Source organism: Apis florea, unplaced genomic scaffold (assembly GCF_048593485.1).
Source record: "Apis florea isolate Af1SG1 unplaced genomic scaffold, ASM4859348v1 contig_2201_pilon, whole genome shotgun sequence".
Taxonomy (NCBI): domain Eukaryota; kingdom Metazoa; phylum Arthropoda; class Insecta; order Hymenoptera; family Apidae; genus Apis; species Apis florea.
In genome coordinates, this window is record NW_028256542.1 from 164,707 (window position 1) to 192,611 (window position 27,905).

At 24.3% G+C, this 27,905-nt stretch overlaps 6 protein-coding genes across 13 annotated transcripts; 3 read left to right on the forward strand and 3 right to left on the reverse strand.

The window, feature by feature from the left end:
* Window positions 1-16: 16 nt before the first annotated feature.
* LOC100867604 (uncharacterized) lies at window positions 17-3,583 on the reverse strand. Its single transcript, XM_003692522.4, has 7 exons — window positions 3,221-3,583; window positions 2,261-3,009; window positions 1,809-2,129; window positions 1,348-1,720; window positions 945-1,266; window positions 586-758; window positions 17-204 (listed from the first exon to the last, which is right to left on the reverse strand). The coding sequence occupies exons 1-7, from the start codon at window positions 3,449-3,451 to the stop codon at window positions 166-168; spliced, it is 2,208 nt and encodes a 735-aa protein (XP_003692570.2). The 5' UTR covers window positions 3,452-3,583; the 3' UTR covers window positions 17-165.
* An 867-nt stretch (window positions 3,584-4,450) lies between these two features.
* On the forward strand, window positions 4,451-8,635 carry Calr (calreticulin). The gene is made up of 8 exons (XM_012484915.3): window positions 4,451-4,593; window positions 5,446-5,550; window positions 5,715-5,918; window positions 6,279-6,430; window positions 6,677-6,943; window positions 7,049-7,285; window positions 7,477-7,620; window positions 7,806-8,635. The coding sequence occupies exons 1-8, from the start codon at window positions 4,509-4,511 to the stop codon at window positions 7,821-7,823; spliced, it is 1,212 nt and encodes a 403-aa protein (XP_012340369.2). The 5' UTR covers window positions 4,451-4,508; the 3' UTR covers window positions 7,824-8,635.
* LOC100866649 (E3 ubiquitin-protein ligase TRIM23) lies at window positions 8,627-11,917 on the reverse strand. Of its 4 annotated transcripts, none has more exons than XM_086917309.1 (7): window positions 11,254-11,917; window positions 11,057-11,144; window positions 10,390-10,950; window positions 10,223-10,331; window positions 9,750-10,123; window positions 9,209-9,577; window positions 8,627-9,062 (listed from the first exon to the last, which is right to left on the reverse strand). In XM_086917309.1, the coding sequence occupies exons 2-7, from the start codon at window positions 11,123-11,125 to the stop codon at window positions 8,868-8,870; spliced, it is 1,677 nt and encodes a 558-aa protein (XP_086773435.1). In that variant the 5' UTR covers window positions 11,126-11,144; window positions 11,254-11,917; the 3' UTR covers window positions 8,627-8,867. The 4 variants fall into 4 exon arrangements, with proteins under 4 accessions (XP_086773435.1, XP_086773438.1, XP_086773436.1 ...); XM_086917312.1 differs by having other exon boundaries at window positions 11,494-11,846; XM_086917310.1 differs by having other exon boundaries at window positions 11,571-11,755.
* Window positions 11,918-12,214: 297 nt separating this feature from the next.
* COX7C (Cytochrome c oxidase subunit 7C) lies at window positions 12,215-13,203 on the forward strand. Its single transcript, XM_003692532.4, has 3 exons — window positions 12,215-12,361; window positions 12,622-12,738; window positions 12,812-13,203. The coding sequence occupies exons 1-2, from the start codon at window positions 12,260-12,262 to the stop codon at window positions 12,733-12,735; spliced, it is 216 nt and encodes a 71-aa protein (XP_003692580.1). The 5' UTR covers window positions 12,215-12,259; the 3' UTR covers window positions 12,736-12,738; window positions 12,812-13,203.
* Window positions 13,204-13,548: 345 nt separating this feature from the next.
* On the forward strand, window positions 13,549-21,320 carry LOC100867008 (ethanolaminephosphotransferase 1). Of its 2 annotated transcripts, XR_015295108.1 has the most exons (9): window positions 13,549-14,064; window positions 14,577-14,645; window positions 14,722-14,914; window positions 14,982-15,244; window positions 15,351-15,508; window positions 15,579-15,759; window positions 15,832-16,008; window positions 16,075-16,205; window positions 21,098-21,320. XR_015295108.1 is itself a non-coding variant. In XM_003692517.4 (8 exons), the coding sequence occupies exons 1-8, from the start codon at window positions 13,993-13,995 to the stop codon at window positions 16,135-16,137; spliced, it is 1,176 nt and encodes a 391-aa protein (XP_003692565.2). In that variant the 5' UTR covers window positions 13,549-13,992; the 3' UTR covers window positions 16,138-16,931. The 2 variants fall into 2 exon arrangements, 1 of the variants encoding a protein (XP_003692565.2); XM_003692517.4 differs by lacking the exon at window positions 21,098-21,320 and having other exon boundaries at window positions 16,075-16,931.
* On the reverse strand, window positions 18,367-27,876 carry LOC100866182 (uncharacterized). 4 transcript variants are annotated; one of them, XM_031915733.2, is made up of 17 exons: window positions 26,726-27,876; window positions 25,901-26,013; window positions 25,577-25,728; window positions 25,386-25,497; window positions 25,129-25,311; window positions 24,886-25,051; window positions 24,057-24,811; window positions 23,638-23,987; window positions 23,427-23,560; window positions 21,643-21,782; window positions 21,341-21,565; window positions 20,940-21,259; window positions 20,543-20,860; window positions 20,368-20,461; window positions 19,062-20,283; window positions 18,718-18,816; window positions 18,367-18,639 (listed from the first exon to the last, which is right to left on the reverse strand). In XM_031915733.2, exons 2-14 carry the CDS (start codon window positions 25,974-25,976, stop codon window positions 20,372-20,374), a joined length of 3,021 nt encoding a protein of 1,006 aa, XP_031771593.2. In that variant the 5' UTR covers window positions 25,977-26,013; window positions 26,726-27,876; the 3' UTR covers window positions 18,367-18,639; window positions 18,718-18,816; window positions 19,062-20,283; window positions 20,368-20,371. The 4 variants fall into 4 exon arrangements, with proteins under 4 accessions (XP_031771593.2, XP_086773433.1, XP_086773434.1 ...); XM_086917307.1 differs by having other exon boundaries at window positions 21,341-21,568; window positions 26,726-27,874; XM_086917308.1 differs by lacking the exon at window positions 26,726-27,876 and adding an exon at window positions 26,112-26,396 and having other exon boundaries at window positions 21,341-21,568.
* Between the last annotated feature and the right edge of the window lie 29 nt (window positions 27,877-27,905).

A 27,905-nucleotide genomic window follows, 5' to 3' on the forward strand; every position in this document is an offset into this window, starting at 1 on the left:
AATAAATAGAAATAGATCAATTTTAAGACGATTTTATTACACACAACAAAATGGAAGAAAAATTGACAATCATTACATAAGAAGTATAATACATGATTGCAAAAAACTTGTTTATTCTAGCGTTACATATGTCTCGTAAGTTGCCAAGTTCACAAAAATGACTAGTCATCTATTAAATGTCGCTTTTTGTAATTGGCGAATCGTCTGAAACAGAATTATTTTATTAAAAATTCGATGATTGTTACATAAAAAATTTTTTTCCATTTCATAGAGAAAAATCCTGATTTGTTTCTTTTACATTTTATGTTTGTATTTATTTTTCATTGATAATTTTTTTTTTTTTTTTTTTTTTTGCGTAATATTATACTGTGATAGTTAAGAAAATTTTATAGAGATTTTTTTGTAAGGATTTATATGATTTCTATTTTAATAATATATAATATATAATATACATATATATAATTTTTTGTTTTATAATATAATTTTTTTGTAAAAATTAATAATGAATAACATTTTTTGTAAAAATTTACATTAATATTATAAAATTTTGTCGTAGATTAAAAGAACAATATAAATAAAACATACTCTTTTTGCATCCTCCAAGCTAACAGGAATATATTTTGAATTCACTGTCTGGGCTAGATTGCTGTAGTTCCTATAAAGAATGTATTGATCTTTCAGCCATTGCCTTATCGTTAATATTCTCTTCTGTAACTCAGCAACTTCATCTTTGGTATTGTACTTTGTATTTTCTATGTCTATTATTTAAAAAATTATCATTTATCATATATCAAAAAAATCTATATTTCATCATAGTCATAGTAACTTTATTTAAATTTATAAATTAATATAATTCAAAAATTGATTAATTTTAAAAAAAAAATATAATTTTAATTAAATAATTTTAATTAAAAATAAAAACACGAAAAAGAAAAATAATTTACCAGGCTTGATAAATGCTGCAATTTTTGGAAACTCCAATGGTTTAAAAATAGGTAATTGAAATATCATAGAATCATTTGGATCAAATTCTAATCGCGTATGTTCTAATTTCAATAAGTAATTACGGATATCTTCACGTTCTTGTTGCAATTTTAAAATTGCTGCATATTTTTTTAAACGATGTGTTTGTTTGCAATCGAATCTTGAATGCTTTTCTTCAATTTTGCTATAATTTGATGATTTTCGACTTCTTGATGACTTCGAAATCTTTTTGTTTTTAGTTTTTTTCTGTTTAATTTTTTCTTCGTGATTATATTCTTTGAACTATAAAGATTTTTTAAAAAATTTACGACGATACATCAAAAAAATATAAAAATATTAAGATATATTCTTAAAAAAATTTACCGTTTTAATATTTTCTAAAGATGAAGCATCACTGTCATCATCTATGTTACTACTTATATTTGTAGGAGCAAGCTTCACTATCGTTTTACAATTTTTACAATGTATAGGTTTGTCTGAAACTTCTAATGGTATTTGAATCCTGTTTCTTCTAACTATGGCATTAATTGCATCCTTATTCAATTTTCGTAAAGTACTGGTTACATCTGATTGTTTTGGAATCTCTCTTAAAAATTTATCTTCTCTGAAAATCATTTCCGAATCTCTATTTTCTATATTAATATTTAATTTTTTTTCTTCTATTTCATCAATGTTTTCTTCCTTGTTTTGCTCATTCAATAAGAAAATTTTCTTTTTTTCACTTTTTATACTTTTTCTATAACAATGAAAACAAATTTGTAAAAAATATTTTATTTTTCTATTTTTACGTAAAATAAAAATTTCGGTTAACAATTGCTTCTTACATAGACGTTATAGATTCTTTTCCTCCTACATTAGTTTCTATGCTGTTTTCTTTACATTCCAATTTATCATATTCAGAAGCCACGGAAGAGTCAGTTTTCTCCTCTGCAATTTCATTGGATAACTTCCTATACTTTTTCCTTTTGAAGTGCTTTTTCATCGGTGTTATTTGTTTAGATAGCTTTAGAAGATTAATAGGCACTGCTTCGTCAACATTTTCTGTCGTTCTTACATAATTCGATAGCTCCTCATCAAGGCCGATATCACACTCGCTATTGCTCTGCATTATTTTTGGCGGAACTATTTCCACGATTTCTCTGTCTCTAAAAATGAGTATAATTTCGATTTCTTCAATTTTACTTTTTCTTATTTGATCATATCTCGTAAACAAAAAAGAAAAAAGCGAAGAAAATGAAATATTGAAATCTTAATATATATACAACAATTTAACAACCTGTCTTCATTGACCGTTTTCGGAATAATTTTTGTTTGTTTGTGTGGAGTAATCTTGATTTGTTTTACCCCAGAAATTACAGTATCCTCTTCTAAAGTATCCTTTAGTCTTTCTTCTATAGAACTGGATGATTCAACAGAACTTGAAGCTTCTTCAAAAGTATCATCTTCGTAATGTATCTTTCGTTCCTCTCTAGAAGAAACTTTTTCTATAGAAATATTTTTATCCATTATATGTGATAATTCGGTTGTGATTTCGCTTTTTTCTTCACTTATTCTGATAACTTCCTCTATTGTCGTTTCGTTATCATCGATATTAGATATCGAAACGTTACCTTCGATCATTATCATTCTAGATATATTCGATTTCTCATCACTTTTTCTAGATGAAATCTCGTTCACAGATTTAATAGTTTCTGAAATTATTTCAGAAACATCTGATCGTTTAGAAAGTACTGTAGCAACAGAAGAATCATCACTGTTTCGTGAGGAATCCCCAGATCCTAGCATAGGAATTTTAACCTTGACTTCAGAAATAGTTTGCAAAGTTAAAATATTCTTTGGAGATACTTTTGTCTTTGAAATATCTTTTTCCTCTCCAATTTCAATATTTTTATTTTCAATTATGGATTTTGTTTCAGGAGACATCATAAATGACTTTTTCAAGGTTAGGCTATCAGTGACTGAAGATTCATCACCTTTTTCATGATTAATTGAAATCTCAATCTCCATTTTGGATTTAGGAGATGCCTATAGAAGTATTAAATAAATAAATAAAATAAGCATTATTTGAAAATTAAAAATTATAAAAGAATTATTTTAATTTTTTGAGAGAAATATTAATAAATAATTTTAAAAATAATTCTATTCTTTTTAATAATTTTTAAATTTAAATCTATCTTATGTGACCTTGAAGATTTTCATTAATCATTTTAAATAATATCTCAAATTATAATCAAACCTTAGATTTTATTTCTTTTTCTGCAAGTATAATTGGTAAAATTGGATCTTCTGATTTATATTTATTATTTAAAGACTTAGAATTAACTTGCAGGATCCTTGGAGAGCCTTCCGGAGAACTTTCAGTACTAATACTATTGTGAACTCGTTTACCCTCATTGCGTTTTATATTATACTTCCTATCCATTTCCTTCAATCTCAACAACGCAGCTGTTGCTTTTGAATGCAACATTTTTTCCTTTTTTTAATTTTTTCTATTTTCTTCTAGATCCATCCGCAGAGGAGGACTCCTCTGGTCTGACTGGACTTAACTGGCTTCACTTGTAAATTTTGTGACAGGTCGACCAAAAAGTAATATGTCTACTAAAAGTCGTTGTCAAGGAAACAGATTTGTATACAATATGCTCTGAAACTTGATATGCCTCATGAAGATATTCATCTCTATTAAGATACAATAAGTGGTTGCATCAACAAAAATACGAAACGTTGGATAAGTATTTATAATAAATGAAAAGTTTAATTTCGTACATGGACAAAACAATCAAATTATAAAAATATATCTGATGAAAAAAAAGAGATTGAATTTTACAACAAGACGTGAAATTTTGAACAATACTTGGTTACATAATTTTCAAATATTATTATATATGATAAGCTACTTGTTATTTAATGATTTGCTTTATAGTTTAATTATACAAGTGTTTGCAAATACTGGAAACTGAGGAATATTGAATTAGGTATATATATTATTTTATATTATTTAAATATAATATAAAAATAATAAATATAATTATTTTTTAATTTATTATACAATTTCTATATATGATAATTTTAACCTATCTTTATATTATATATTATTAATACAAGATAATTCTAAATAATTTTATTTTATATACTTAAAAGAAATCAATAATTAAAAACAGATAATTAAATTTAGTTTTATTTAAATATCCCTCCAATCAATGGTCATCAAGAAATTAACCAATAAGAATTCCGTTAAATTATTATTGTCAATTTTATACCATATCAACAATAGATAAAATGAGGTAATTGCTGACGTGAGGTTATGTGCGTATGGTATGGCTAAAGCTGCCACGGCGCGGCGCTTTGTTGGTTGAGCGTGGTCAGCTCTGATTGGCGACTGCATGTTAGCCAATGAGCACCCTCCATCTGTCTACCTTAGCGGCCACTAACTCACCAACCACATCCACGAATCGAGCATTATCGGCTAGTTCGTCGTAGAGTAAGCATCATCGTCGATTGGACTTTTGTCGTCCCGGCGTTTGAAAATGCGATTTTTCTGCTCATTTTTGCTTCTGTTGGCGGTTACAGTCGCCACAGCAGAGATCTACTTTGAAGAAAAATTTCTTGATGGTAAGTAAACATTTTGAAATATTTCCGATCGTAATTTCACTTTCAATTCCCTCACTCCATTTCGAAATCATCTATTTCGGATCAAACAGAATTCAGAACAATTTATAGGATTTTTCTGTCAATTTTTTGTGTAAAAACCACACCCAAGTCATTAATTGAGATAATTCTCAATGAGTTAATTGTGAAGTACTTTCCAGAAAATCTGATAATAGATTCTAGGGGAGATCGAATAGTGTATTTCTCCTTGGTAACCACACGCCCTTGCCTCGATCGTTTCCGCAATGCTGTGCATCCATGTATACGAATTTGTGTATAATTAATATTCAATTTTATGATCGAGCGCTGGAATTGTTTATGATGCCATATGCTGTTGAAGAAATCGAAGTTAATGCGAACGTGGCATGAGAACCATCATCTCGTGGCAAAGGCCATAAGCATACGGTTTGCGTTTCGCCGACATGACGCGCAATCGATTGGTTGATCTGTAGTGAATACTTCGAGAAATAAAGTTGTCTATGTTTCGAAAATATGTTAAACTATATATTGCGATTGATTCAATTCAAAATATAGATTCGATTAAAATTAGAACTTTTTTATAGAATAATTGAAAAAATATTGATTTTAATTTTAATATTTGAGATAAATAACTTTCCGAGTATTCTAAATTTCTACAAGTTAAAATTTACATAATTAAAATTTTTTTATCATTTATTTTAAAAAAAAAAATTTTTTTTTAATTTTTTTAAAAGAAATATAGAAGATTAATTATTATTATAAAATTATTTATAAAAAAGTACGCTATGATTATATTCTTATGATTATATCTGATTATATCTGAATGATTTTTTACAGATTCCTGGGAAAAAAATTGGGTGTATTCTGAACATCCTGGAAAAGAATTTGGAAAGTTCATTTTAGGTCATGGAAAATTCTGGAATGATCCAGAAAATGATAAAGGTAGTAACAAGCAGAAACTTGTTGCACAATTAATAAACTCACATAAAAATTATTTATATTATTAAAAGTATTGAAAATAATTGTAATTTAACATAATTTACTAAATTTTATTTTTATTTATATTATAATTTTTCTATCTAATTATATTTATTTATTTAAAACAGGTATCCAAACATCTCAAGATGCAAGATTTTATGCCTTAAGTAGAAAATTCAAACCATTCAATAACAAAGACAAAACACTTGTCATTCAATTTACTGTTAAACACGAACAGAATATTGATTGTGGTGGTGGATATGTTAAAATATTTGACTGTTCTTTGGATCAAAAAGATATGCATGGTGACAGTCCATATCAAATTATGTTTGGTAAGAATAATTATATTAAACAAATATTTAAAATCCGAGCCTAGAGTCATTGGTTATATCTTGATAATTATATACTAGTGCTAATGGATCTCGGAGAATAAATTCTTACTTATGCCCTGATTATAGTAATTATACATATTTCAGGCACCAGTTAAGATACATTTATACTTTATTAATTACATATTGAAAATTACATAATGAAATTAATTACATAATAAAATTGATTTAACAAATGTATTAAAAGAATTTTTAAATATTTTTTTGTCTTTAGAAAAATATATAACTTGATATGTTTTTATTCAGAAATTCAAAAAACATTTCAAAAAACATGATTTTTGCTAAATATGTGTTTTTCCACAGGACCTGATATTTGTGGACCAGGAACAAAGAAAGTTCATGTGATCTTCAGTTATAAAGGAAAGAACCTTCTGATTAATAAGGATATTCGCTGTAAAGATGACATTTATACTCACTTGTATACTTTGATTGTTAAACCTGATAATACATATAAGGTAAAAAAAGTAAAAAATAAAAATACAATGAAATTATGAAATATATCGAATTACATGTTCTCATTAATGTATTATAGTGAATAGGTATTTGAGGATCTTGAAGAGTAATAATTATCTTGCTTATAAAATGTATATATAAAAAATCACATTATTTTCTTAAAATAGCAAAGAACGACATTTCACAATTCATTTAAAACTTAAATAATTTCTGAAAATTTTATTTAAATTTTCATATTGATTTTCTAGGTTCTAATTGACAATGAAGAAGTGGAATCTGGTGAATTAGAAGCAGATTGGGATTTCCTTCCACCAAAAAAAATTAAAGATCCATCTCAGAGCAAACCTGAAGATTGGGATGACAAACCTACCATTCCTGATCCTGATGACCAGAAGCCAGAAGATTGGGATAAACCTGAACATATTCCTGATCCTGAAGCTACTAAACCTGAAGATTGGGATGATGAAATGGATGGAGAATGGGAAGCTCCAATGATTGATAATCCTGAATATAAAGTTAGCTATATATAATTTAAACAAATTAAATTAATTGATTAATTAAATTGATTAAATATTTATTTTAATTGTAATTAATATTTAATTTAATTTCTTTATATTAAGGGTGAATGGAAACCAAAACAAATTGATAATCCTAACTATAAAGGACCATGGATTCATCCAGAAATTGATAATCCTGAATACACACCTGATTCAGAATTATATAAGAGAGATGAAATTTGCGCTATTGGTTTTGATTTGTGGCAAGTGAGATCTGGAACAATTTTTGATAATGTTCTCATCACAGATGATCCTGAAGTTGCTCGTAAATTTGGCGAAGAAGTTTGGAAACCTACTTTAGTAAGTAACAAAAAAAAAAAGAGATTGTGATCAAATATTAGCAGAAATAATATAATGATGTCAAAGGCGTTGCTGATTCTAATGAATGATAAAAAGCTGGAATTCCTCGTTGCTGAAGTAACATAGCTATTGCCGTGTTTTTGAATATAAAATAACATAAATTTATTTTATGATTTTTTTATGTGTTTTAGGAAGGTGAGAAAAAGATGAAAGAAACTCAAGATGAGGAAGAAAGAAAACAAAGACAAAAGGAAAGCAAAGAAAATGAAGATAATAAAGATGATGATGAAGATGAAGATGCAGATGAAGAGGAAAATAACATCCCTGATACTGAAGTAAGATCTATTTAAAAAATATTAATAGCAATTTGTTCGAATCTATGATGATATTATTTAGCTCTGATTTAAATTGATTAATAAAATGGCTGGAATTCCTCGTTACTGAGAATGATATTAAATAATTCCTCATCTTTTTAAATTTTAAATGCATTATTAATACTTTTTTGTTTTTTTTTTTTCAGGAACATGATGAATTGTAAATAATGTGTCGATACGAACACAGACTGTATTCCAGGAGCTGTGTAACCGCGATACGCACTAACTTTCCATGAAAAACACAAAAAATTATAATAATGAAAAAAAAAGAAAAACTAATCATTATTAGAAAATCAACAGATTCCTTTAAATTAAATAAGTCAAAAAAAAAAAAAGATAATTACAAAATTTATAAAAAAATTTTTATTTCAGTGAATTTTTCGGAGTTTCTTCACCTTTTTTTTTTATTTTTCTTTTATATTTGAAATATGGCCTCATTTTCATAGCCTAAACTTTTTAATCTAATCTTCGATCATTCGATCGTGTTCCATGAAATTCATCAGTGAAAGGTTACATCATAAACATTAAGTGTCCAAAAAGAAGTCAAAGTGCTCATTATGTGCTATCAAAATACGTTATGTGAACGTAATTATATGCATGGAATTATATGCTGTATGGCATATATGTATTATAGAGTCATCTTGCCCCGTGTCCCTCCCATGGCACAGCTCCAGAAAAAGACTCTAAGTTGTTCCGTTTTTGTTTGTCAAGTGTTTTTATATACAATTGAAAGATAATTGAGATGTAATTTAATGCTATATTATATATATATAAATATATATATTATATATTATTTCGATTTCCGTACAGTGTACGCGCGTATTAAAAAGCTCGCTCCAGTTAAAATGTAAGAATGATCGGATGTGTGCAGACATGACTGAATGAAATATAAATATAAATACGATTGGTATGATTATGTATTAATAAATACAAAACCAAGTAACCAATGTAATAAAATAAATAAGTCTTTTCTAGACATGCTCAGGCTGTTTATTTTCGCCTTTTGATTATATATAATATAGCTTGATAATAATAATTCAAACAAATAGTTTAATGCATATCTCAAATATTATCACAATTGTTAAATAACAAAATTTCATAGTATGTATAATATACAAATTATATTAATATGGAAATGCAAAAATTTATATATTCTTTCATTATTATCTCGTATCTACATTTCTACAAAAAAGAACAATAAATAAATTTTACGATACCGTTGGTATCGTATACAATGTTTCATGTGCACCTAACTGTTGAGTTAACCAATCTAAACCTTGTGTAGAACCACAATCATTTGTGATTAAAGATGAACCTTGTATGTGCCATGCTCTACCACAACATAATTTTTGCAAACATAAAATTTCAGTTAATTCTTCGACACTGGCGCAACCACTGACATCCTATAAAATAAAAAAAATAATAATAAGAAAAAAAACTATAGATTATAAAAACTAAAAAAAAAAAAATAATTAGAAAAATTGATAAGATTAATGGATTATTATTTGAGTAATACATAAATATATAAATATAAATAATTTTGTCTTACCTGTTTATTAGCATATATGAGAAATAAAGCATCTTTCAATTCACGTTCATTTACAATTTTTGATAATTCATTTTGCGCTTCTTTAAATCTAGATCTATCACTAGCATCAACAACAAAAATAACAGCCTGTGTATTATGATAGTAATGTTTCCATAATGGCCTGAATTTTTGCTGTCCACCAACATCCCATAAAGTAAATACTAGATTTTTGTACTCTAAATTTTCCACATTGAAGCCAATTGTAGGGATTGGCGGTCCTGAAAGCGTGATGCCTCTCATGGCTGATAGAATGCTTGTTTTTCCAGCACCATCCAATCCCAAGATTACAACACGCATATCAATTTTTGTACCAATATGTACTCTATTGTCCTATAAATAAAATTATATGCATTGTGAATTATTTTTTATATTTTTTATATTTAAAATTTATTATTTAATATTAAAAATTTGTGTTGAATATTTCTATATTTTATCTTTCAAATCAGAAAATTATATTGATAATATAAATTTCTGATTTTTAAATTTAATGATAGAAACATACCCGACTGAATATTATGGGTATAGAAGATTCTGGTGTGAGAAAATCAGGATCAAGTTGAGCATAATGTTGTTGTTGTTGTTCCAACGTAGTTAACACTTCTTTAACTTTTATTGCACTACTTAATAGTTTCCAATCTTCAGAATCTAAAATGCTTTCACATTGAATGCACACATCAGCTACTTGAGATCTTGTAGTAGTTAAATCTTGTTGTTGTTGTCTCAGAGCACACAATCTCTCACGTGTTTCTGTTTCAACACAGGATATAGCCGCATTTTCTTGATCAGCTAAAAGAGCTCTTAATTCCTCAAAGTGTTGACGTACTCTTTGTCTTGCATCTTCTATGGTCCATCCTTCTAACTCTTGTATCACTGTTTCTAATGATAATAATGATGATTTATATGGATTTAATAATTTTATCTTTAACATCGAATTATATTTTTTAATAAGAAATTAAAATATAAAAATAATTATACCAATTCTATTTGCTGTATCTCTCATGCTCTCCATAAATTGAGTCATTTTCTGTAAAGCAGTGATGATAGATTTTCTAATATTTTCTGCCTCAACTTCTACCAAAGCTAACTGTAATTAAATAAAATAGTAAAATTGATTATATTATTATAAAAATTACATTTATTACCTTATGTGTGCTATGTCTACCATAATCTTTGCATAAATAACACATAAGAGAATTGTGACAGCCTTCCTGAGTGCAAGTAAATTCTGCTACATGTGTTGTATGTACTGGACATTTAGGTTTGTCTTTTGGTTTCTCCGATAAAGGTACACGCTTATGTTTGCTTAATGTTTTTGAAGAATGAATAATACTATCACAATTTTCACATAAGTGAGTCATACAAATTGTACAATATAATACTGCAGTATGAGCTTCATCTTCATCACAAGATTGACTAGATTGAAGTCTTTCCCTTTCAAGTAACAATAGTTTTTCACTATTGGACTGTTCCAATCTTTCTAATAATTCAATCAAAGCAAAATTTTTCTTCAAATTATAAATATTATTCTGACTAATGCCTGTTGGCTGTCTATCAAAAGGACATAATAAAAACTGTTGATCAGTCATACAAGGTCTCAATCGTAAAAGACAAGAATGACATACTGTATGACCACAATGTAACAATCTTGGTACTTTTATTCCATCAATAGTAAATACTTCTTCACAGACACGGCATTCTAGTACCTAAAAATTGACATTTAAAATAAAAAATAGAAATTTAAATTAGTTTTATTATATAAAAATTTAATAATAAATAATATAAAAAATATTTCAAATTAGTATAGCTTACATTTGTTCTTACAGTAGGTTTCAAAGTCTGTTTAAAATATTTGTTCAGATGATCTACGTTATTAGTCATGATAATTTTTTAATAAAAACTGAAAATATATAAAATTATTATTAGAAAAGAGAATAATATAAATTAATATAAGTAAGCAAACTTAAAATAAAATATTTTTAAATAAATTTTTATGTAATTCTTCATACTTTCATTAAATGATATTTTAGATTAATAATACGAAATTATAGTTGACATTAAAACATTGTTATATATGATAGAATAACATTTTGAGTTTAACCAAAATATTATACATTATGAAACATTTAAATCAATAATAATATTAAGAAACATTTAAGTAAATAAAAATAAATATTGTTATTTGTAGTAATTGTAATGTAATTTAATTTTTATAAAATAATTTAGAAGTTCAAAATATTCTTCTATACATATTCAAATACACTGCATCATAGGTTTTATTATTTAGTTATATAATGAAAAATGATTATTTTACACATTATTTTACATTCAAAAAGGTAATAAGTTTCATTTTATTTCATTTTATTTTATTTTATTATTGATACTATATTATTGATTATTATATATCAATGAGTTGAATCACGAAAAATGTATATAAATTGCAAAACAAATAGATATTGCGATTTTAGTTATTGGCTAATGACATATTTATATAAAAATCAATATATTATTATATTATGTATATCATTATTTATCGTCATAAATATAAATGTAATTTTATATTAATTCAACATCAAATAATTCCATAAATAAATTAATATAAAAGTAAGTATCTTTTTATTTTATATTTTCGAATTATAAATCAACTTTTATTTCCCTATATATTAAACACTTAATTTTATTTACGTATGCATTTCTATATATTGTATATATAGAGTCATTTAATATTGTTATATCTAAAAATCTATTTTATAAAATTATAAATTTTATAAAGTCTCTAAATGATGTAAAAATATATTGAATAATAAGTTTATATTTGTATAATATATAATTTATAATATAACATTTATAAAATCACGAGAAACTAGTAATTTCTAGTAACTTTATTGTCTTTGAATAAAAGTCTGATAACTGATTTACTATTACTCTGACTGTACTTGAACTTGTTTGAAGCAGACGATTCATCGCCATTTTGTCAAAAAAGCTAGACGTAACAAACAATACGAAATTATAAAAATGTCAGCTCTAAGAACAGTTTTACGAAATTTTATAAGATCTTTCAAAACTACTACTGTAAGAAAAAGTGAAGATCATGGACCGGAAGGTTTTCCTGGTGCTGTAAGTAAAAATATTTTATTATATAATGCGTATCATGCGTAATGTACTACTAATATTTAATTTAACATTTTCTAATAAAAAATAAAAATAAGAGGCACATAAATTCTAGGTCAATAAATTTCTAGATAAAATTGAAATTATAATTGCATTCTTATTTAACATTTCATATTCTTATTTTTATTGATTAAATTAATATAATGTAATATTATTGTTTATCTTTATTATTGATTAAAATCAATCTAAAAATTTTATTATTACAGAATCTTCCAATAAATATCCAAAATAGATATGTGTTAACTGCAACTTTCATTCTTTTCTTCGGAAGTGGATTATCTCTTCCTTTCTTAGTTCTTCGTTATCACTTGCTGAAATAATATGTAAGAGTTTTATTAATGTAATTAATATTAAATACAATTTATATTTAGATTTATTATAATTATTATCTTTCAGGTATTGGAATATTAATATTAGTAAACTAATCTAATACTGTTGCAAAAAATATAATATGTAACATATATTTATAATAAAATATAATAAAAAAAAAATTTTATAAGTATTATTTAATAAAGTCATCTCTAGAATAATATTATCAAATATGTTTTATATTAAATTATAAATTAAAATGTTAAAAAATATCAATCATTAATTCTAATTACATAACCTATACAAATTTCTAAAATTCTTATTTGTATTATTATTTATATATATATCTTTTAAATTATTTATTAAATGTTGCGTTATTTTTAATTTTTAATACAAGTTTGTATTATTATAATAATATGTCAATAATTATTAATGTATTATTTTCATGAAAAAGAAAATATATTTTAATCAATTTAAAAGTTTTTGATTTTAATTCAACCTCTACTAGATTTAAATCATAATATAATCTAATATATAAATAATATATAATATAATTTAATATATAATAATATATAAATCGTAATATCATCTAATTAAAAATATTTTAATAGTAAATTTAATAATTTCGTTACATATGTCCAATGCAATCCAATAAAAGATTATTTAAATATTGTAATTCAAATGTTAACATTCTTATTTATTATATAATTTCACACTTTTTATTTTATTCAATAAATATTGAAATATAATTAGTATAGTAAAATATTTAGATTGAGATATATATATATACAATTCTGACCCCTTCAAATGGATTATCTTGGACCATTATCTAACAAGATATTCTCTAAGGATACGCCTACTTTCAAATCAATTTAAAAATAAATAATACCATCAATACGCAGTTTCATAAATAAAATTTTATTTTACTATTCGCATTTAATTTCATTTAAATTAACCGTGACTTTACTCATACGTGAGAATTAGCCTTCAGAAATTCCGCATACCGCAAAGAAATACTCACTTTTGAGTATATATTGTTCATATAAATCGATGTTACCATGAATTGACGCTCACTAAACCACGATACAGCAAGCACGTGCTTTGTGAAAATACAAGTTTCTGTATCTGTATATTTATAACCTAGATACATGAACAATATTTTGAGGGAATAACATTTCGATGAAGTGAAATAGAATAAATTGATTCCATAGTGGGATTGAAGTACATCCTTCTGAAACATAGTGGTTAGACGCATTTTTCGCATTACAATGTATCAGAAATTAAATTTTGAAATTGAATATCTTACTGAGCAACATCTTACCGGCTTCGAAACTTATAAAGTAAGTTTCTTATGTAGATAATTATCTTCACCTTTTTAATGATATTTTACAATTTATTTTCTATAATTAAAATTCTTATAAATTACTTCTTAAATCTAATAAAATATTTTTTAATAAGATTTTTTTAGAAATTAAGTTATAGTTGTTTTTATTATATTTTATAAAATTATGTATTAATTATTGAAGAAATTGTATTACTTATTATCATTTGAAGATTACTATTTTATTGATATATCATTATATTACTAAAATAATATTATACTACTAAAATTTTAATTATAAATATTTGTTTTAATTATTTGAATTATTTGATTTATTAATTAATAATTGTTTCATAATAAATATATAAATAATATATATTATAATTATAAAAATGTAGAGTTCATTTATACATTAAATTTGATTTTAGATTTATTTTATTTTAAGAATTATAATATTAAGGATAATTGATTTAAAAAAAGATTTAAAAATCTATGAATTTTATTATAATTAATCAATTTTTATATTTTCAGTACAGCTCAGTGGATACAAGTCCTCTTAGTGTATACATTATGCATCCATTTTGGAATAAAGTAGTTCATGTATGTTTTCTATTAAAACTTATTTTTATAATTAATTTTTTAAAATTAACTACATTGATTTAAAATTTTCTTTCAGTACTGTCCAAAATGGGTTGCTCCAAATGTATTAACTTTCTTTGGATTTCTTTTTACTGTGTTCAACTTTACATTATTTGCATTTTATGATTATTATTTATATGCATCAAGTGATGATAAATCACAATATCCCCCTATACCAAGGTGGGTTTTTGCCTTAGGTGCATTCAATGTATTTATGGCATATACTCTTGGTAAGTATAATTTCATCCTTAACTTACTTATAAAATAATTATACTTAATATAACATTCATTTTGCAGATGGTATTGATGGGAAACAAGCACGACGTACACAAACATCTGGACCTTTAGGAGAATTATTTGATCACGGATTAGATAGTTGGACAACAATGTTTATTAGTGTTTGTATGTTTTCAGTCTTTGGGCGGACAGATTTTAGTGTATCACCATTAAGAATGTATTTCATCTTATGGAATGTGTTTATTAGTTTCTATTTGACTCATTGGGAAAAGTATAATACAGGAGTATTATTCCTTCCTTGGGGATATGACCTATCTATGGTAGTAAGTTTCTATTTTAAAATATTTAGTAAATTATTAATAAAATACACAAATAAAATAATATAATAATTTATGATTAAAATTAAAATTAAAACTTAAAATTTTTTAGGGTACTATTATTGTTTTTATCATATCTAGTATAGGAGGACATAGAACTTGGAAAATTGTTTTTCCTGGTGGTATACCAGTGGGAGTAATGTTTGAAATATTACTTTATGTTACTGCGATTGTATCTAGTTTACCTGTGGTTTTGTGGAATATATACAAGTCAGTGCAATTAAATTGATATTATTTGTTTTTCATTCATGATTTCTTAAAAAATATTTTCAATTTTTAGATCATATAGAGATAAAACTGGTAAAATGCGAACATTTGTAGATGCTATAAGACCTTTATTGCCTTTAGCAATACTCTTTACGATTTCAACAATTTGGGTAGTCCATTCACCTAGTAATATCATAGAGAAAGATCCCAGAATAATTTTTTTAGTAATTGGAACTATCTTTTCAAATATATGTGTAAGAGAAAGATATCAGATAATTAATACGAAATTATGATTATTAAAAATTAATGCTTTTTAAAATTTACAGTGTCGTTTAATTGTATCACAAATGAGCAATACTAGATGTGAACTATTATCATGGATATTACTACCTATAGCAATTGCAGCAGTGTTCTCGTTTATCTTACCTAACATAGACTTAGTGTTTACATATATTCTTGCCATTATAGCTTTATTAGCACATATTCATTATGGAACATGTGTGGTAAGATTTATTTTAGTATTTTAAACAAAGTATTTGATTATTAATAATAAGTTATTATTTCTTTAGGTACGTCAAATGTGTCGTCATTTCCGTATTTATACATTCCGTATTAAAGATCGTACAGACTGACTACTTGCTGACGATACATGTTAAAAACGAAGAAATATGAACAAACGGTCGAAAAGAGCTACGAACAAGTAAGTATAGAGCAGAAAGAAATTTTGAAATTACGATTAATAAGAAAAAAATGCGTTTTGATTATAAATATGCAAATACTCAACAGTAGATAGTAACAGTTCATTCAAATATGGTAATCATCACTGATCATATTCAAAAGAAGAAATACCTGTTACATAATATTAATTATTCATTTGCAGAGATAAAACAATTTAATCTTATATTATTGATATAATTACATAATAATTTTTAACGAATTTTTCTGTTCGTAACTCTGACTGTGCGTAGAATATTTATTTTTGCACATGCGAAGCTTCTAGCTTTGAATGCACATCGAATTCTTCGTTTTTAATATGTATTGTCTGAGAAATAAAATTATATATCCAACTTGCTCAATATTTTCTCCTTTTTAGAAATTTAGAGTTATTTTAACTCTAAATTTTTAAAGATCTATACAAAAATTTTTTTTTATTAAAATAATTATTAAAAGAAAAAGTTTTCATAATATATGAAAACTCTGAGCAAGTTGGAATGATATACGGATGAATATAAGAAATGGATATAATGTTGGTACATCTGTAATAAGATACATAAAAGAGATTATTTATTTTGAGTAAGAATGCATGTATATGTTATATTATATAGTAATCAGTTCCCAATAATGAAATATCTTTGCAAATGTACAAAATTTCGTGTATTATAATAAAACGCGAATGATAAATCAATAAATTTTGAACTAGATTGAAGAAGTCGAGGATTAGTTAATGAAATTGACAAAAAAGTAACTTCATGTTTCTAAAATGAAATAAAAAAATTTTTAACGTGGGAAAAATATATAAAATCATAATCAGAAATGTATAATTCTTTTAACATAGAAATCCTATAATAATTAATTCTTTTTTTTTATTAATTTCGATTTATTACAATCGAAATACATATAATACAAATACATATTAATAATTTTAATTAATTTTTGAAAAATATATGCACAACGTGACGACAGTAGCAGATTTTAAAAGAATGTAAATTTCAATTATTATTTAAATTACTTTTTTATTTCTATAAATGAATTATGAATTAAAACATCAATCTAATCTAAATCAAGTAATATTTCCCACGTTTTAGAAGTAAATCATAAGTAATAATGAAAAAATTAATTTATTTAAAGTATATTAAAAGGTATATTATTATAAATTTTAATTGATTCTTTGATAATTATATTTGATTCCATTTAATGATTGCATCATAAAATTTGAAATGATTATATGAATACTCAGTTAAATTTTTTATTTGTCAATTTAATACATTATTAGTCTATTTCATATTATTAATAATCACAATTTTAGAAATACTCTGTATGGAAATATATTACATTTTATAAAAAAAAACAAATTCGTATTTGTTTGAAATTTTAGATAGAATTGAATGTTAGTGGTAATAAATTTTAGTATATGTATATAAATAGTTAAAAAAAAAATTAGTGAACATGAAACAACTACGAAATGCTAAATTTTTTAACTGAAATATATTTATGAATACACTTGTATAAATAGTAATCAACAACAAAAACTGTGTAATCTATTTTAATTGAAGTATTCTTATATAACTTTACTCTTTCGATATTTAATTTTTTCTCATATGTAATAACATGTTGTTTATAAGTTTATATTGTTAATAATTCATTGAATATATGTATAATGTATTATTCCTCAAATCTTCGTTTTTGCCAAAGATAAAAGCAATTATTTTACATAAATTATATTTTGTTTATTCCTAAAAGTTATATATGTACATTTTATTTATATATTTTTAATCTATTGATAATATAATTAAAAATGCAAATCACATATGTTTATTTTATTTTATTTTATTTGATAATTATAATTAAATATAATAACTATAATAATAACTATAATAAAACTATAAAATTATATATATATATATATATATATATATATATATATATATATATATAATTTAAACGAATGAGATCATTATTAACTTCATTTTACGAATATAATAATTATAAAAAAATATTTTATTCTTAAACCTAAAAATTAATTTAAATTAAGCAATAATTAGATTTAAGACATTTTTGTTTTTAATTATTTATATAAATTTAAAGAAATTATAAATACATTCTTAAAAAAAATATTTTATAATAAACCTTACAAATGAATATGCATGTTAGTAAAATATTAATTTATTAAATTTCAGCAAATTTTTATAAGTTATTATTATTTAATTAATAAGGCTGAATTAATCCTTTATAATAATAATAATAAAAAAATTTAAATCTATTATATGACTAAAATTCTTCAGTATGTCAAAATTATATAAAAGACATTATTTATTTTGTGATTGTAAATATTCTGCTTTTATTTTTTGTCGTTCTTCTGGTAAAGGAATATAAGGTTTTATATTTTTTATCTTTCGGTAGTTTATTATCTTTGCCTAAAATATCAATAAAATGTGTAAAACATTTTTTTCAATGTGATAATTATATATAATAATAAATGCATATACAATTACCCAAAATTTTTTGCAGATTTTGTAATTTTCAATATATAGTAAACATTTATTATAATCATATTTATTTTTTTCTAAACATTTTGCAGTAAAATTATATTCCTGAGAAAAATAAAAAAATATATAATAAAACAAATTATGTATATGTATATACTTTTAAGATTAAATAATAATCTATTAATGAACTTCTAAAGTTAACAAAAATTATTAAATTATTAATTACAATGTATATTTATTTATTCCTTTATAAATTTCTAAGATTTAATATTGAAATTAACTTTTTTTTTTAATATTTTTAATAAATAAAAATAGAAATCGTATAACCTTAAAAGATTAAGTAATATTACCTCTAAACAAGGATTGATTAAATTTGGATCCTGCGTAAGTTTTTTTCGTAATTCAGATGCTACTATTTTTTTATCATTAATATTTGAAGTACTCATTATATTTTTTATTTTTTTTTTATTACATTACCTAATGATAAATTGGATTATATAACCATTCACTTATGATTTTGACAAACTTTTGAAAAACTATTAAATTTAAACATTTTTAAAATTAAAAACTTTAAATAAAATAATTTTTTTTAATTAAAAATTTATAATTTAATTTCATTTATTAACCTCATTATATTTAAATTTTTATAGAATTGAAATTAAAAATAGAAATTTAAATAACTATGAATTTTACAATTATTTTTTATATAATATATATATATATATTTCTTTTTTTATTAATCACATATATACATATTATTACAAAAAAAATTATGTAACGAATATAATATTATAAATAAATTTTTGCAATTATATTGAATTCTTTAGTAATTTCCTTAAAATTTTTTAATCACGAATATTTAAGAATAATCATAATATTTTATTTTATTTTAATTTTAAAATTTTAAACAAATAATTAATCACTACTTTTAAAAATAAACATATTTTAAAAATATGTAATTAATTTGAAATCTATAATTTTCGATACTTTTAAGAGACGATTATTTGTTTTTCAATCTTTATAAAACAAAAATAATTTTAATCATTTTTCATTTAAGATTGGAAAGTTAAGATCATAGTAATAATAATATAATAAAGCAGAGTAACGATGTAGAATTTTCTAGCTGTTTCTTTTGCGATTGTCATTTTCTTCGTTTTTCTTTTATGATTCAGTGAAGACTAATAAAATTCTAAATTATGAAAAATATATAATATAAATCTAAACACGTAAAAATAATAGAATTATATATGATTAAATTACAATACTTTTTTATTTCAAATACTTATAAATCATGATAATATGTTTCTTTTATAATTAATGAGCATTCAAATTAATTTATACTTTCTACACAAAAATAAAAAAAATGTGTTCTACTCTAAAATTTACATTATTTATCAGAAACTGTTTATTTTTACATTATTTTTCACATTTCGTTTGTTAAGTTTCTTGAATTTTAAAGATAAAAAAAAAGTGCATAGGATAATAATATTAATTACAGGTACAGAAACACTATACTAAAAAAAGTATAGTGCGCTATTTGTGTTGAATGAATTAAATATCACCAAGTTGCAGCTAAAAAAATAATATTAAATTTTATACGTAAAATATATATATATTTCTTAAAAAAAATATCACTTAAATATTAGATTAACTAACCAATTTATGTATTTTCAAAATTCTGTTGTACTTTTTGCCATTTTGCTACCATACTAGACACTTCTTTATGTTTCTTACTAATACCGATTCTTGTCTGAAATAATAATATAATATTAATTTTTTTCATAATTAATAATTTATGAAATTTATAATTTTATTTTTTATTATATTTTACCCTTTTTCTTTTTTTTTCTTTTACAGTAGTTTCAAAAGGAATAGATTCTTGTTCAGTTTCCATTTTTACTTCTTCTATTGATAAAGAAGACACTTCCACTGGATTTTCTTGTCTTTGAGAAGTTTTTTCTGCTTCGACATTTTCTATACGTGCAATATCATTATAAAATGAATCTAAAGCAGATACAAGAGATTCCTTTGCTGTTTTAACTGGCGGTTTTTCAATGACTTTATGATTTGTATATATTGGAGTATAGTCAGGTATTAGTTGAATTGCAGGCTGCACACTATGCTTATGTGGAAGTACTAAGGCCGCTGGCTATTTAACAAATATAAAAAATTAATTGTAGAACTTACTGATTAATAATTACTATATATTAATCTATTTAATAACATACAGCATGCAAATGTTGATGATATGCTGGATATTGAAGATAATGTTCTTGTACTATTGCCGCTGGATGACTTAGAATAGAAACTGTTGGATCTCTTGCAGTTGTATCATAAAGAGCACTACCTGATGGTTGCACAGCACCATATATAATTCTTTTTAAAGCTGTTGCAGATATTTCGTAAGGTGCTTCGGTTAAATCTACTCCTGGCGGCAGAGGTTCCGCGCTAGTTACTTTTACAAGATTAGAAGATTGAGGTGATAATAAGGCAGATGATAATGCAGTAGAATTTTCCAATTGCTTTATTTCTGTAATTGCTGTTCTCTCTAGAAAAGAAAATATATTAAATTAGATTTAAAATTTTATAAGATAATTCTAAAAGAAAAATTTATTTAGCAAAGATTTACCTTCTCCCAAATGTTTTTTATCATTCAAATTTTCATTGCATTTATCTTGTTTTCTCTTGTCTCTTTTTAAATCTTCTGCATAAATTCTTGGTGGCGGAGGGGGGCTTGGGTTTGAAATTTGAGGTGGAGGTGGAGCTTCTATGTCATTGTTCCTTAGAATTATCATATCTTCAGCTATCTCACCACCCTCTTGTGATTCCTTTGGCTTTGATCTTAGTCCATCTTCTTCTATTGGCAAATATAAATACATATGAAAGAAATATATATTATACAAATTACTTATAATAATAATTTCATTATACCAGGTATAATAATTTCTTCCATTGGAGGAGGTGTGGAACAAATTTCCATTTCTTCAGCTCCACCGGCGATGCTAGTATCTGGATAGGTCCATTGTGTAATTCCAGTGGTAGTGTTCTGGTAATAATATCGCTTATGCGACCTGGAAAAAAGCCCGCAAAAATATATAATACAATGATAGATAAAAAAGGTTTATTTGAATACTTTTTTTACATTAACAAACATTAGAGAGACGTTACTCCATGAAAGGAACGTTCTCCTTGAGTTCTGAAGCAATTTATTAGCTAGAAAACAATCAGTTAATACTCCTACCTGCAACTCGGCGTGCCATTAAGTCAGCGAGGCCCTTTTATTACAAAAGGATTAAGTGTTACTTAGCAGTTACATAGAAGCCGCTGTCTTCCGCAACACGAACATTGAGAATTACGTCGACAACGTCTGCGTTACGCTAGCGAAATATTAAGTGAATTGATTATGTGTGTAATTAAAGGCACAAGGGCCAGAAAATGATTTTCGAAGATATACGATGATGTGCACTTGTTGAGAAACTAAGGGAAACATCTTTGAATCGCCACATTTAAACAAATTGTTAAATATGATGGAATGTATTTTTTGAACAAGAAACAAATGACGTATATATATGACATTAAAAATATATACATAGAATGTAATATAAGAAAAAAGTAATTTCTTATAACATATATGTTACGATTGTCTACAAGTATTGTTATTTTAATACACGACTAACAACTTTGGTATTCCTTGAGTTATTCCAATTACTCGATAACTTTCGGCGAATATAATTTCTTGAGATTCTGAGTTTCTTCATGAGGTTTCATCCAAGAAGAACTTGAGTTAACTTGATGTGAACTTCTTTTAACACTTAATATTTCCTTCCAGCAACGATCTTCCCTGTTTTCATCTATTCCCTTAAGATAGTAAGTAGCTTTTTTAAGTTACATAATTTATGTTTTTTTTTTTCAATTTAAAAATTCCATGATTATATTTTTAATGATTTTTATATTTTTATGAATTATTTTATCCACTTGTACTGTTTGATGCAGTTTCTGTTTCTTCACTTAGCCGAAATAAGTTTTCTTTCGTTACTTTAAAATTTTGTTTCTTGACATATTTAAATATATTGGATATATTATAATCTTCATGTTTTAAATCACTAACAGTTTATTAATTTTTCCATACATTTTGTTCATCAAATTTTAGATATATAATACACATATGGTCTTTAAGGCTCCACTCTAAACACAGACCTATCTTTTCATTATTATTTATGATAACGCGGTATCTTTCGCACATTTATATAAGATTTCAATGAATTTAGATTTGATTTAAATATTTTTTTCTAAGGATATAAGTAAAATTAATGATCCTAAAAACTTTTTAAGAAATTTTGTAAAGTTTTACTCTGAAATTGATAAAATCAAATTGATTAAGTTTTTGTTTTCTTAATAAAAATATAAAAATTTTCTATTTAATTTTTTAAACATTACATTTTAAACATACATAAGAAATTCAAAGCAAAAGAAATTTGGACATGTATTTTTTTCAAATTCAAAATAATTTTATGAAGAAAATTAATTCGAAATAAAAGTTTTAACCATTCGTTTTCACCATTTAATATCTCACTGTAACGATACGTGCGAAAATTATATGACTTGAAAATTTTTAAAATAATGACGTGTATACATACACGATGTCTTGTATGTCTTGATACGATTCATGTTTATTTATATGAAATAATACACAAATTTTAGATGGTATACTATACCTATCCCACTGACATAGCCATCCAGATGGTGCCGCATCTTGTTCCAAGCGTTCCAATTCGTGACTGGTGTCACACAACCATTTTCGCAAATAATTCTTTTCTAAACAACCTGCCTCCCATGCAACAAATAATGTCTGAAATACAATATACCATATTTTTATAATTATTTATTTCTTATGAATGAAATAATTGAGATAAGAATTTTATTTACTTGTAATTGAATAGACATTAACTGAACTGGCAATACACCTGGTTTCCCTTCCGATAAAAATTTCAATTTCTCAAGTATGATTTGTGATAACAGATTAACTTCTTCTTCATTTTCTTTAGATTCATTATTTGATTCTGAATTATTCATTTCTTCTTCAATATTATTCGATTCACTTTTGAAATTTGAAATATTTTCCTCTACATTCTCGATTACAGAATTAGATTCTTCTTGTTGGTCAACTCGAACTTCATTAAAATGCTCATCAGAAGAATTTATTTCTTCGCGTTGTACGTCTCCTTCCGATTTATTTGCTTCATTATCATCATTTATTTTTATTTTTGTAGATGGAACTGAAAAAATTCATTACATTTGAATTTAATCTTTTTAATAACTCTTATTAATTTATAAAATATTCTTACCATCAAATGCAATCCGTTTTTTTCTTTGAAAATACTTATTTCGATGCAAATTATCGATAAATTTGTTTCCTTTTTGTATATCTTCTTCTGATTTAGTTCCGGAATCGTCTCTACATTCCAATTTTTCCAAAATATCTTCGTTATTTTGTTCTAGTACATTTTTTCTTTCAATATTAATATCATCATTATTATTTATTATTTGATCATCATCAAGTGTACTTTTATATGATGACACATTTTCTGTGATTTCATCGATTTGAGGAATTGGAAATAGAGCTTTCTTTTCCTGCTTAACTTCTTCTTCAACATCTGAATCTTCATCATAACCAGGTACCAAAGAAATGCGAAAATCTACATCAGAATTAATGTTATGTTTGCTATTGTTTTTTTTTGTTATAGATTTCATAATAAATCGATTATCATTAGGTTTATCCACACATTCATTTAATCTTTGAGCTACATTTTGTTGATTTTTTAAGTATTTCATTTCTGTTCCTTCAATTGATTTCAAATCCAATTCTTTTCCTGATTCTTCTACATTGTCTTTTTCTTCTTTATGATTTGTATTTTGAGAAATTAATTGTGATTGCATTAAAGGAAGCGGCAAAGAATATTTTTCATTGTATCTTAATTTTACTACTGAATCTATATTCTTTGATTCAATTATAGAAGATGTATTATTTTTTAATAGATTGTCATCAGTTGTGTCTGAATCACTTTCATCACTCCCATAAGATGTAATCATTTCTATCTTCCTAAATCATTAAATTTTTTTCTAAGAAATTTATTGAATTAATTATAAGAAAATATTTATATTTTAACTCTATACCCATCATCAGAATCATTATCCATGGTATCAGATGTATTTGCAGTATCTTGATCAGTTTGAAATTCTTGCTTTTGGACAGTTTCATTGCAAATATATCTATTACGATTTCGAGCTACTACTTCCCTTGGTATCATACCTTCTGGTATATTTTCATGAGGTTGTTGGTCTGAAAAGATTATAGAAATGTATATTATAAATTATATATCTTTATATATCTTTATACATATTGAAAAATTTAATTACATGTAACAGATGAAAAATCAACCCAATGAGATTCTTGCATTGGTTGGGATTTTATAATAGAACTTGTTTTGACATTATTTTTTAAATATCGCAATTCATCTGGCATTTCCCATGTTACTTCATTAGTTTCAATATGCCAGTAGTAAGGATAACCTGAAGATTCATCTAAACATTCACGCCACACTAAAAATATATTTATTAATAAAATATTGCAAAAATATCCTTTAAATTTAAAAATGAATATAATAAAAATTTACTGAATGCTTGTTGCTTTATATGGTGTGATAAATGTATATTAGAATTTGTTGTTAAGGCAACATTGTTAGATTCCTTTGAAAGTGATTGCTTAGGTGCAATTAATTGAATTTCCTATAAAATTCCAAATATTTAATTTATTTTATACTTTTGCATATTCTTTAAAAAATTATAATTCCAAGATTTTACTTACTTTAAAAAAATTATTAACCTGATCATCTAATTTATAATCTTTTTTAGAATCTTCAGTATCACTATCTGAATTATAGTGACAAAGTAAATTTGCCAATGGATTAACAGGTACATTTTGTCCTTGATAATCATTATTTATATGTTTGCGTTTGTCTAAAAAACATAGTAATAAGATATATAAAATTTCAATTTGTATCTATAAACTTATATAATTTTTACTAAAAATTTATTTTTTTAAAATTATATTTTATATAACTTTTTAATAATAAATAAATAAAAATATCTATTTAATAATAAAAATTTTTTAAATATTATATATCTTTACTTTGTATATATTCTTCATGAGAACCAGATTGAGACTGATTAAGTTCTAAAACAGGCCTTCTTTGACGTCGCTTCATAATAAAACATAAATTATATTATAGACAATAAAAATATCTGAAAAAATAAAAATTCAATAAATATAATGTTAAAAAAATGTCTGGTTTTTAATAATTTGATCATTAAATATAAAACTATTCGCTAATTTTACGTACATATAAAAGGAAAATATATTTTCTTATAAATAATGAAATTCATTCATAACCTCAAAATATAGGCTTACATGTTTAAATAATTGTAAAGTTAAAGAGAAACAAAAACTGAACAATTCGATGATAATCACAAAGAATATAAAAATCCAATATCGTATACGTTATACATTTCCACAAAAATTTCTAAAAATTTTAGACATTGCAACATTGAGGTTATGTGTTAAACTATATGATAAGTCTGTAGGTAAGTTACACTTCCCTCTATAAGCGTAATTGATCACTAAATCATCTTTTACTAGTTTAACAAACTACGAAATTATTTAATCGCGTAAAGCGCCATTTAGTAAAACATTTTTTAATTTATATTAATGTAGAACATAGCAGTAAGAAATTTAAAATTATCCATCATTTTTACATAAAATTTTCGAAATAATATTATTAAAAAAAAAAATAAATTCTTATATTTTAAATATTTATTATACTGCTAATAATCATTCTATGAAATTATAAAAAAAAAGAAAAACTAAAAATAAGAATTAAATCTTTGAATTTAAGAAATCGATCACAAGGTACTTATAACATATTTATTTATAATATTTTAGTAATATATTCCTTACTGTAGACATATACTTATATCATATGGCAGCATAGTAATATGATGTTATATAATATATGTAAGGTGACTGACAGAACGATTCATATTTTTAATTTTGTTCTCTGGTCAAAAACCAATACCGTAATCATACTATTTTTTATTCTTGTTCATTCATGCACACACAGACGCGCGCGCGCACACACAGCACATTATCCATTAATGTAGTTCCAGCTTTGTATTACACGCATCTAGGACTTTTTCTTTTCTTTGACTTCATATCCGTTGTACTTCCTCGATCGCGAATCGATCGACGCTGGAATTTCAAATCACGTATTTGCAACTCGAAATCATCATAAAAAATCATATTTTACGATTTTTTAATTCCCGTTCATATTTTTTTTTGCTTTTTATTTTTATTTCAATTTTAATTATCATGCTAATAAATGCGTCGCAGTGTGCGCGTGCACTGACCTCAAGTGCAAACCGGCACGATTAGTTGATAGTTGATATTACAAAGGTATCTGCATATTTATATTATATGTAGCAATGCAGTTCATTTACCATGTTTGATACAACATTATCTCATAGTTACATATTCGGCTAGTTAAAATATCAATATAATATACTTTATACATCATTCACAGGATCAAATCATCTGAAACAAAATAAATCACGTATAAATTAAGTATTAGCAAATGAAATATTAGCATTATCAATTCATATAAATAATTTAAAATATTCATTAAACATCATCGTTATCTATATTGATTATTTTCATGATTTGGATATTAATTGGATTTCATTGAATATTTAACAATTTTTATTTCAACAATTTATGTTCGTTGTTTTAATATTAATGTTAATGTTTATGTAATTAACAATGAATAATTTCGTGAATGAATTAATATGCGAAAAAAATAGCTTTCTATTTTACGTAAAAATTGTTGACCCTGATTTCCCTAGATTTGATCACGTGATTTTATTTGTCTGGTGATTTGACTCAATGAATGTGTAATAACGATAATATAACATTATTTATTATGCTTTGCAACTTAGAAAAATAGTCCTGATTAAACATGACCGCGTCCCGTGGAACTTTCAAGATTATTTTGTTTTTTTAAGTGTTGTAGAAAACATAAAATTTAGAAATTTTATTTGTAAATTTCAAAAGATCGATATTGATCTTCCTAAGGAATTTATAT